The sequence below is a fragment of the Mytilus californianus genome, unplaced genomic scaffold (genome assembly GCF_021869535.1).
Source record: "Mytilus californianus isolate M0D057914Y unplaced genomic scaffold, xbMytCali1.0.p SCAF_1, whole genome shotgun sequence".
Lineage (NCBI taxonomy): Eukaryota > Metazoa > Mollusca > Bivalvia > Mytilida > Mytilidae > Mytilus > Mytilus californianus.
In genome coordinates this window covers 3,518,036-3,530,379 of record NW_026262581.1, presented here as the reverse complement: position 1 = coordinate 3,530,379, position 12,344 = coordinate 3,518,036, and the positions used below count along the sequence as shown (strand labels likewise).

The 12,344-nt window shown below is 31.3% G+C and overlaps 1 protein-coding gene across 1 annotated transcript in view; it reads right to left on the bottom strand.

The window, feature by feature from the left end:
* LOC127722042 (serine-rich adhesin for platelets-like) overlaps positions 1-12,344 on the bottom strand; it is a 43,397-nt gene that overhangs the window by 28,392 nt on the left and 2,661 nt on the right. Inside the window, exon 2 of the mRNA XM_052229231.1 lies at positions 2,618-2,766. Coding sequence (XP_052085191.1) covers positions 2,618-2,766 — 149 coding nt within the window. The remainder of the gene's footprint in view (positions 1-2,617; positions 2,767-12,344) is intronic.

The following is a 12,344-nucleotide window of genomic DNA, read 5'->3' as shown; positions in this document are numbered from 1 at the left end:
TAGTTCAAACATGTTTGTTGAGCGTCTGAAACAGTTGTACTTGCGAAACGTTAATATAAAAAAGGAGATGTTGTATAATTGTCAATGAGACAACTATCCACCAAAAAGCAAATGACTAAGATGTTATTAACAATGGGTCAAAAAGTGAGCAAAATTCAAACCACATTGGGAACTTTAAAAGGCCCCGACATGACAAAATGTAAAACAATTTAAACGAGAAAAATTACGGCTTTGTTGTAGTGACAAATACAAAATAGAATTTAAAATGATAAATAGTAACAAACGACAACCACTGAATTAAAGGTTCCTGACTTGGCACTGTAACATATAGAATGTGATTGAGTTTAACGTGTTTGCAGGTGACAAACCCTTCCCTTACTTGGGACAGTAGGAAATCTTTTAAAGGCTTGAATCAGTTCAACAATTTCAGGGGGTAAAGTAATGGCTCTATCATACCTCCGCCCTTAAAATAACCAGTCCCTTTATTTTATGCTTGTAAAAAGTCATGCTTCATTCAGTTTTACATTTTACATTTTATGTTTGGGGCAATAAATGATCGTCTTCTGAATTTATCCCTAAACATTAAATGCAAGAAAAAAATGTTCTTACATGTACTATAAAAAAAAGACTACTGCTCACATGGTTTATGTATAGAGACAGCACAGGACAATGTTGCGATGTTAAAATATCACGACATTACTCGCCCCCTTTTTTATCGGATATTGTTAAATCAAAATGTTACTTATAGAAAAATAAAAGTTCTTGAACATGGGGAAAAACGATTATAACTGACCCTTCATTACCCTTTAGAAGAAATTATGTACAACTCCTTTTTATACAGTGGCCGAGAAGTATTTTTCACGAACAACTTTTGGCTATATATTACATTTTTTAAATATAAATTTTATAAAGTTATTTATAATTGGATTTCAATCAACCAAAAGAAAAAAATTATCACAAATCTATTTGTTTATAAGTTATATTTATCCTTGGACAATTATCTTTTACTAGTGATATAAACAATAATTTTTTATCCCTAAGTTTGCCATATATTTTACCCAAATTAGTTTGCAAAATATTAATATCAATGTTCACATCATAGTAGAAAACAAAAACACAATCGAAGATAGAACCCAAAAAATCTTTTTAAAAACTGTTATGATATGAAAATATATAGCCAAAATTGTAGGTGGCAAATACGTATTGCATAATACTTTACAATATTCCCTTACAATTAAAAAAAGAACTTGATAATTGGTCTTGCGTTTATTTTCAAAAATTAATAAGTTAACTTTACATTCATGAGTCTCCTTGGTCCATCAACATAGAAAGATTTTAATCGGTCAATTTAGCATTATCAAAATGATCTCCTGGTCACCGCTATTGTGAATGCCGTTCGCGTAGAAAAAACAACTTTATAAATCAATATGAGAAAAAAAAAACGCCAAAAAGACGACGTCAAAAGAATTTGGTACTGGCGACGTCAAATTGTCATTGCCTATTGGCAACGTCGAAACGTTGATTTTTTTAAATGTGGCATCAAGAGGGTTAACTTTTGTTGTTTTTTTTCTAATACCCGTAACGTTGTTAAGTACGTGACGTCATAGAAAATACTTTTAAAAGAAAATTAATCTGTACAAGACAATAATGATAGGACATTCAGTATAATAAATTAAATAACACATAGCTGAGAGGGTGATAGAGCAGATTGGTACCCCTCGTAAAAGCATTGTAAACCTTGGCTTCGCCGCGGTTGACAATGTTTTCTCGGGGTAACAATCTGCTCTATCACCCTCTCACCTATGTGTTATTTATATAATGACATATATTATACTAAGTGTATTTACACATTTTTTCCCCGATGTAATCGATAGATCCCGTGTAAATATTACTATATTTTCAAAACCCTCATGAATTAATAAATGTCTTCAGGTTACAGGAACAAGTGAGGGTATTATTGTGATCATAATGTCACTATAATCTTACAATTGAATTGTTTTGTTAGACAATTTATTTTTTTTATCAAAATGTTTTCTCACGTTATTTTTTGAGATTTGTTTTTTTTTAAATAATATAAGATGCAACCGAATACTTTTTTCATTCATTGATATTTTTTTATAACTGTAAAAATAAAAGAAATCTTTTAACAAAGAATCAAAAGACTTATTCGTGGCATAGGACGGACACTATTTCAGTTGTGTTTTGTATACTGGTGTTTGTCTTTTGGTTTTCTTCTCTCATTGCCATGGCGTTGTCTGTTTATTTTCAACTTATGAGTAAGTATCTTTCGCCTCTCTTCAACATTTTAAATACAGAATAAAGTAATCACAAATATATACAGCAAACATACATTTGAAAGCAAAATAAACAATAGACAAGACACAATTTAGATTTTGAGGAAAAACTCCAACCCCTTAAAAAAACCTGCAAAAATGTGTATGCAAATATGTGGTATCGCAAGTCCTTTTAACCGGCGTTTACAATTTTGCTTGAAAGTACAAGAGAAATGAAGTGAGAAAAACACTATTATTTTACGTCAAATTTTTACCGTAGGGAGACAATCTCCCTCTTGTCTCCTATCTTCTGCTGCCGCATACTAATAAATATTATATTTTACCCAGTATGGTCCTTTACTGTTACGGTATAAAACAAATTCTCCAACTTCCATGTAATAGTATACTTTCCCATCAAATGTACGAAAATGCGGATCGTTATAGACTTGGCATAATCGGCCGGTCATCGTTGAGTCCTTATCAAAACGTTTACCTTTGGTAGGAAAAGAAGAATGTAATCAATTAATGGAATCAAACAGTTATATAGTTCACATGTAACATAAAGTATCCTACTTCTATAGATATCAGGGAATTCAATTGGTACTGTGACGTCACGTGCTGATCGTACAGATCTGATACACGGTCTGTACAAAAATCAGCGTCATTGAAATTGCCAGATATATGACGGCATCTGTTGAAGTTAGAAATAGATACGCACTTTTTTTTCAAGAACCAGATTGTAGGGTATAAATATAATCCGATCACCAGTGACCTAAAATGGTACATGCACGATCAGTAAACATATTTGAACATATATAACGTTAAACTATAATGCAATATACATGTAAGTCCGCAATGGACCAACATTTATCGCTAAAATGCTGAGCTATGTTGATTATTTCGTCGGCTTATTCCCCGTTAATTTGCATAAAATGTTTGTACCAAGTTACTTCGTTCTTTTGGTTGATATAACGTTTGATTTTGTCAGGTTTTATGGACTTCCTCCTTTTTTTTAATTTACCTTTGAGTTCGGTATTTTTGTTGATACTTTTGTATGATATATGGTTTATGTAAAAATAGTAGTTTTACTCTTTCCAAAAGTAATCCAATTCTAGTAAAAAGCTGCAAATGGTTAAAAACGACAATTGTAAATAATTTGTTATTTATTTACTTCTTAACATAGCCTTTTGCCGCAAATTGATTGACAACATATTTGTTAAGGTTGGTAAATGTGGTTTTCCATTGACTGCCTATGGAAACTAACGGTTCCGCTTCGCAGACTTTTTCTCTTATTAATACTGGCTTTTTTTCAAAGAAGAATGAAAGTTAGCAAACTATTCTTTAATTTCACGTACCGCTATATTGAAGAAAAGTATTTTCACTGAATATGTTGAAGGTTGGTGACTATGTTGATCGCATATTTCCGATTGAGTTTGTATTTAACTATACCACGGTTTCGGATCGGGTTACCCGGTGTGAGACACAGTACGATTGCTGCATAGCTTTGCTTACATTTAGAACTAAACGATGAGCATCGGCTTATAGATAAGCTATATTACAAAAGATACTATGTTAATTTTCCAATAAAGATTTTTCCATTTTTATTGAGCAACATTCCAGCACGTACATATGGAGAAACTATTCCTGGCCTTGCAGTCATAAAAAAATAGAGTACAATTATCGTACTCAGACTCAGAATTCCACCAATCAAAATACTGGATTCGGTGTTTCGTGTACAAATTTTGTATTCCTAGTACTGAATACTGAGTAAATTTGAATGACCGAGAGCACTGGGCTTGTGCTTCTTATCATGATTTTTTAGTACAAAGGTTCTTCAGTGTGCAGGAGAGAGTGGTAATCTTTCAACACGATTAATAGGATTTAACGTCATCGCTCAAGCTAGACTTGGATGTGTATTTTCCCACATGGGTCTTACTATCGGCAGTGAAGAGGAGGTCCACGAAACAATATGTGTAAATTTTGATTATGTGCTGTGTCATTGGTATCAAATTCACGACCTTGTTGCAGAGTACGACAAATAATACTGGTTTCTACACGATCCAATATCGCTACTCTGTGCACAGTGTTACGTTATCGTATTTAATTTTCTAGGGACTGTTTAAACATAAATACTCGATAAGAGTATATCAGAATGACCATATATTCCTATGATAACCTACGGATAGCATTTATCTAAAAGGCCAAGACGAATTGATTGTTTAATTATGAGAATTTTAAAGGAAAAACATTTCTTTGTCATAAAACGTATTTTTTCACCTGTGGACTATATTTTAATTATTTTTTTCAAACACTTCACCAACAAACTTCGATTTAGCAATTAGGGCTAATAATATATCTGTTTTTTTTTTTTAGAAACACCGATGACAATGATAACAACATCTTTGTAATTAATTTTCTTTTAAATATAGAATTCTTAAACATTCTTTTCATCTTATTGTCACAGTATTAGGTTGTATGATTTTAGGTAGCTTTGACTGTTTAAAGTCCATTCCAGATCTTAGCGTATAGCATGAATGTGGTAATTTGTATTTAAAAAACAAATTTCAGACCCAGAATATTTGCAGTCGTTTTAAATAATATTATTCTAGACCAATCATTGGTGGTAATTTTTTTTGTAAGAACGCAATGTTAACTGTTCAAAGTTAGAATCTTAGAATTGTACAATATGCAAGTATTTTCCTGAGTAAGGGAGTAAATAGAATCTGAATCGTTCACTTATCGTCTTACCTTTATTTCAGAAAGACTAAGATTCGTCCATATGTCGTGAAACGCAGAGATTGTATTTGTTGAAAGCCGGATATACGTCGATCTGTCCTGATTATTGTCTATTCCATCACTAAACCCGTATACTCTCAGGTATGTTGTCTCCTCCCAGTTAATGCTATTCAACTTTATACCACAAAACTCAGCGTTAAATACAATGTCTCTGTTTGCAATATTATTGGAGCACACAGGTCCATTTTTCGGAGGCTGAAATGCATACACGTCTTTAGTACAAAACTTTCTTTGAAATCCAGGTATCGATGTGAAGCATGCAACAGGGACGGTTTGAGTGAACGCAATTTCGATAGATTCTCCTTCAATAACAGTATATTCATACTTTTCAGGCTACAACAAAAAATGAACCATGAATGCATTAAAAGTCAATAACTTTACGTAGGATTTATCTTAATTAACGAACCAAGGGGTGTGGTAAATACCAATGCGACTACAAGAAAACATATACTAGGTAACACAAATAGGACTCTAAACGCTCGTAATGCGAGATTTTGAAAAGGAAAATTGGCCAAAACGTATTACAATAGTAAATTGACCTTGTTATAGAGTCATTCACATAACCTGCACCATCGCCAAATATCTAATACGTTAAAACAAGCCACAAAACAATAGCAAAAAATCAAAAAACAAAGTAAAAACATGTCAAGACAGCGACAATCACATTAAACGGTATCAATTTTGTCCCACCAGATTTGTATTCCGACAAACTATGTCTTTTCAGTGATGATCAGGGCCTAGATATTTCAAAACAAAAGCATAAAACTTTCAAAGACTTATGTAATCGGAGAAACCCATAGCATTGAATCAACTGACAATAATTCTGCATTGGTACAAATATAAGCATATTGTTATATATATATGTAATGCACTCCCTGGAACATTGGAAATTCCCAAAGCATATAAGCACTTACATACTCACAATTGTGTGGTTTGCATAGCACTTCATAATCTATATTTGAGTCTTTTACAGACGAAACGCGCGTCTGACGTACAAAATTTTAATCCTGGTATTTATAATAAGTGTATTGTATTCACAAATAAAAATGAATACCACTACAAAAATCTCTGAACAAAAATCTATGCAAACAATCTTAGGAGAATTTTATTAGCTACTTTAAACTGTTTTTATTGCTCTTCTATCAATGAGGATACGAAGTAAAAAATAAGAACAAATTCCAACAATAAAAGGGAGTTTATTTTCCGCGCATATTTAAAGAAACGATTTAGTGTTAACTTAATAGACAGTGGAAAATTATTACAATTTATGAAATTGATTTATAAAATCGAAACGAATTCAAGTTTAATACTTACATATAGTCCGGCATAGAAGATTTTGCTTCGATGAAATGGACTTGGAACGGAACGTGCAATGAATTGCAGTCGGAGAGAACACGTTACCTAAAAATTTAATCGATATAACATTTATTTACAATTTCATATAGATTTTTGTTCTAAATTTAAAAAAAAGGTATATTTTAACCTCAGGCCAATGTATTTATGACATGTGTATATTTAAAGGAGTGTAGCGTCAGCGTGTCACCCTATTCAGTGCTGGATATTCAATTTATAGTAAAGATGATATTAAAACAAGAAATAGTTAATACAAAAATTATTTTAAGATTTTCAAGCGGAGGGGTTTGCGAACCCCCCCCCCCCCCCCCCCCCAAACACCCCCTAAATCCGCTAGTAATTTTACTTCATTGTACTGCGGTTATTTATATTTCGAAACAGTTTATTTTAAAATGATTTTGTTGTATAACTAGGCAAAAATTGTCCTTTTTACAACTTTTTGGTATTATAATGATTGATAAAAAGTTGATGATATATATTATGCCAAGACAAATACAATTATTTTTTGGTTTATTTGTTTTAAGTTTCCCCCTGAACCATTAATCAGATACCCACATGAAAACAAGACAGTCTAATGAATTAATTTGCTAATGATTACCTCCATATTCATAGTAAAACTGCTTGTCCATTCCGAATCCTTAAGCACTGTACTTCCAAGGTCAACAAACGGTATATTCTTATGCTCGGTAACATTGATTCCGTTTATAAACCAGAAAACGTCATACACATAAGTTCCGTTTGGCATGTCGTCAAATTTACAAACAAATATGGGTACCAGACCAGACGTAGAACCAGTTTCACTTTGAGCCTGAGTCAGTGTAGCATTCACATATGGTGTGACAATTTCAGCGGGAAATGATGCTGAAAAAATATCTTACAACTAACAATTAAAATAGCCTACTTACCAACTCATCCATTATCCTTGTCATAAGACGGTGACTTACTTATATAAATTAGGGATAGGAGCCGGTTCTGTTTTCAGGATGCATAAATATAATAACATACAAAAAAGTGGGGATGATTTTAACGGGGCAAACAGAATGCGTAAGTCGAATTGAAACGCCATGGCCAAAACAAACAAAGAACGAAATTAGTAGTAAAGTTGATGATATTGAGTTTATCTTTTGATTGGTGAAAAGAACATGACTTGACATGAAGAAAAGAACAATTTGTAATCTACATGTCTGAAGTCATATGTTCTCATAATTTAGTCCTCGAATCTGTACACATCATTATTTGCTGATTCCAACTCAAACTTATTTTGAACGGCCATTTAAGGGGAAACGGTCTTTCTTACTTTCTTTCTCTGTAAATAAGACCAAAGGAAGGTCAGCTAAATTGACACTTTATTAGATATTTATTTTTTTCCCTCACATTTATAACCACACTTCAATGATTTATCTGTAAGAAGGCTTCATCCGAATCAAAAATATATAGTTTCTTGCAATTGGCGATATTTGAATCAAACTAGAACGAACAACACAAATTGATATGAGATAAAATATCCTGGAATGCTTATGATTAAAATGCAGTTTGCTGATTTGACCTTTTAAGTCATTTTAAAAAATATTTCAAAGCAGTATTTTTAAAGTCAGTCTTTCCGAATGTTCATGATAGGTTACCCAAGATACTGTTTTCTGTTTATTTTGAAATGTTCCTACAAATTCCAGGTTTCAGAAAAATCTACCAGCATTTTCCTATTTATTCTATGTATAGATGTTACAGTCATTTCTTGGACATTTACTGTTCTTAATATTTTCAAATTATTCAATAACTAAGGTTTTTCTATCCCCCAGATATAGATGATGGATAACTTTTTGGAATATTTTGGTGTAGATTGCTTTTCCCCTTTGTTGTTGATTTAGCCTTCCAACTGTTTTGAAATATCATCGACACGGTCATTTACTGAAAATTGAATGTACACTAAGTTTGTTTTAATGCGCCTGCATACAAGTTTATTTGACACGTTTTTGAAATGTACGGTATTTAATGCTCCTAAACTTCATAATTGATTTGGCCTTCGAACTGTTTTGATGTAGGCACCAAAGAGTCTTATTTACTTTTGGTACGCACAAGACGAGTACTAAATAATAAGCCCGATATCTTTGATATTTTTTTTATATTGCAACAACGGATGATGTCATGATCATAAATATGCAAAAAATTAAAACAACACTTTATAATTTTACTTTGTTCAAAGGGCTTTTCTGGATGTACCTTCATTTGGAACACTTATAGACGAATATTTGAAAGCAAAGGATGTATAAGAACCTTAACAGTTAAAGAGCTATATGACAAACAAGTTCCCAAAAAAGTATCAAAATCCATCTAATGTCAACTTTGCTTGAGGGAGTTGAAACATTAGTTTTTTTAATAATTTATAAAGTATAAACGGACGATTTAAGAAAGATTTGTTATAAATCATGTCAGTACCAAAAAAACTGACTACTGAGCTGGTGATGCTCTCGGGGGATTATAGTCCACCAGCAGCGGTATCCATCAAATACTGTATAAAATGAAAACAACACTTTATAAATGGTATGCGTCCGAAGATCAAAGCCGAATATTTGATAAAGGTGGGTAATTGAAGAAAAAATAATTCATGACAGTTTTATTTTTAAAGTATGTACATTGGAAAAGACATCTTCTGATAACTCGGGTATGAATTGCATATTTACGTTCATCCAACATTTACAAGGATAGCCATTATAAAGGCATTTGGTATTTTTCGGTCTAAATATAAATAACTAAATTGCATGCCCCACCCACAATGACACACAAAAACGTTTAACATGTTTAACCCTTTTACATTATTCAGTTGCTCATCGAACTTAGATATGATATATTTCAACAAAACGCCAATCCCATGTTATTCAGTATGCATGCCATATAATTTTTTTTTACACATATTAGCATTTTTTTCTAATTTGATAACTTAATAAGTACCCTTATAATCTGCTGTGTCAATCCTCAAATTTTATTACTATTATCATCTTCATTATTATTATATTTATTATTATCATTATTATTTTTATTATTATTATTATTATTATTATTATTATTATTATTATTATTATTATTTGGTGAACCAACAAGGAAAAACTAGTGAGAACAATCCAGGAAATTTGCAGAAAAATTTCGGACATTTTGGAAACCTCCTCGTAAATAATCAAGATGAATACAGCATTTGCTCATATTTACTAATCTACATAATTTAAATTACAACGTATAACATAATAAACAAATAATAAAATGCATACATTTTTAATGAAAGAAACACTTTTTAAATTTGATGCGTCCGAAGCGCTTTTCCGAATTTACCTACATCAGATAAGCACAAATCCCCGAAATCAAACCATTATTTAGCACTCGTAGCATTGTTAACAAGCATCTTAGCAAATAATCCATATGAATTTTAAAAGAAAATTATGTTCTTGAAGAACAACACACGGTTACATGTATGTCACAAAATGTAGTACTGATAAACATAACTGATCACTTACATGAACAACCGGGATAGTATCCAGATTCAGATGACAGACCATCTTGACAAAGAACCGGTCCATTACCTAAATTAAAATTATAAAACACACGAAAAGGATAAGGATCAGCGATACATAATCTAAAACATAGAGACATTTCTTCAAAATCATGGTGATATGATCATTTTTATTAACAAAATTTGTTTTATGTATATTTTAATGTTACTTGTAAGGTTTCTTCATTAAACAAAAAATAATATTGAAAATTCTTCAAAGATAAGGTAATATACTGTCTTTAAGTATTCGCGAAAGGTCAGATTTCGTTTGAAATCTTAATGTTTGAGAGAAAAAAGCGTATTTTACAAAAAAAATCTTGTTTCCTCAAAGACATGTTTTGTTTAACCCACAATACATTATTTTGTATTTATTTCATAAAAGCTGTACATTTTGAAGAAAATAGAATCTACAAGTATGTTACCATTTTTATTCACTAGAACTGACATATCAATAGCCGCAAAAAATCTTAATCAAAGGTATGTACTAAAATCCTATTAAGGTTTGCATCATATGCCAACGCAAACACATTATATATTATAATACGCACATGCGTAGAGACATGTGAAAGATTATGAAACGTGATGCAAAAAATATTTTGTTGTTAAATAAATCATGTGATGAATTAAAAACTATTACCAAAACAATACGCTGCATTTTTTGTAGTGTTCTGTAAAAAATATATAAAATAATTTCCACAGTTTTTTATTTGAACATTAAAAGACGTTCCACAGGTGCTGTTTTCTGTTTGAAGACATGTTGTTGCTGTCACATTACCATCAGAAACGGTTGGAAGTGTCCCTGAAAATATGATAGCACCATTTATTTAGGTTTTTTTTACGTAAACTTAAGAGAATTTGATAGTATCATAAGCCCAGTAGCAGTAATTCGGTACTGGTTTAAAAAATCGGATATTGTTTTATTTAATGTGCTGTTATAAAATTTCAAAATCATTTTAAAATAAGAAATGTATCTCCCTCATGCAAAGCTATGATTCCTTGTTAGGATTTTGCTTTATTTTTGGTCTTTTTTTTTTGGTTTCACCAGTTCTTCAACGTTGGTTCTTGAGTTTTACAAATATTTTGGCCTCGAGCATCACTAAAATTTAGTGTCTAAATAAGCATCTGTTGCAGTACAATTTGTACTGTTAACGTTACAATTTCAGCAAGAATTTTATGAATATTTCAAAATACTGAAAACTCGCAGTGATTTAAATATCGTCTATGGACAATTAAAATATGCAGAAAAGAAGTCACTGAAGATACAAGGCTTATAATTTTGTACGGCAGACGCGATTTTCGTCTACAAAAGAAACAACAGTGACGATTGAATCAAAAGAAGTTCAAAGGTCAAATAAAGTACGAAGTTGAAGATCGTTGAGGACCAAAAATTCCGAAAGGTTTTGCCAAAAACAGCGAAGGTAATCTATGTCAAAGATGACTATTAACTTCTATTTTTTTATATTTCCCAAAAAGTTTGTTTTTTTATCAAAGAAAAAAAAACGTGATATGTAATCCATCAACTTATTTATTAAAATTTTACAATTTCAACAATTTATGACACCAATGCGGCTTCTGGTATTACTTGAATACATTACTAATATATATCGCTCTGTCATATTTTATTCTGAATAAGAAGGGAATTTATGAGTAACTAATCAAGAATCTGTTTAAAACACCAAACAAAAATAATAAATTTCAGATTCGCAAAAAATTAGGAGAGAATAAAAATCAACAAATAAGATGTTAAATTGATTCTGGTTTTTCAAAGAATACTAATGTATTAAGTAGGCAGAAATCTATTTTTTATCTGCTTAGTTCTAGACTGACCGGGTTATTTATTTGAAGAAAATATAAGAATATTCTTTCCCCGTATGATTCAAAAGGAACATATTTTCTATTGTAGTCGTTAAATATTAAATATAAACATAAAAAGATAACACAAAATATCGTCCTATTTTTACAAGATTAAGATATAATCAATAAGACAATTCACCACCGATGTATAAAACATTTTCTAGCAGACTGGGTAGTTATTCACAATGTTATTACAACGGACGATACATCATCAAAACACCCAGATTACCTAAAGGACATTGAATTACTGAAATTTTATATATATATCTATTACAAAGTTGCCAGAAATAGAGACTTTTAACATTTTGAACATCTATAGCATAACTCACCTTCTGAACGTTACTTTTATGAAACCATACGTCAGAAAGCTTAATATTAAATGATGTGGACCCTTGTCATAATGCGTTTTTGACCGCACCATACAGTCATTTGGATTTGAAAACTTGTGATGAAGTAATGTGACTTTACAGTTTTTGGTATAACGGAGCCAAATGACACATCGGGAACACTGTAAGCTTGAGTTCATGTGT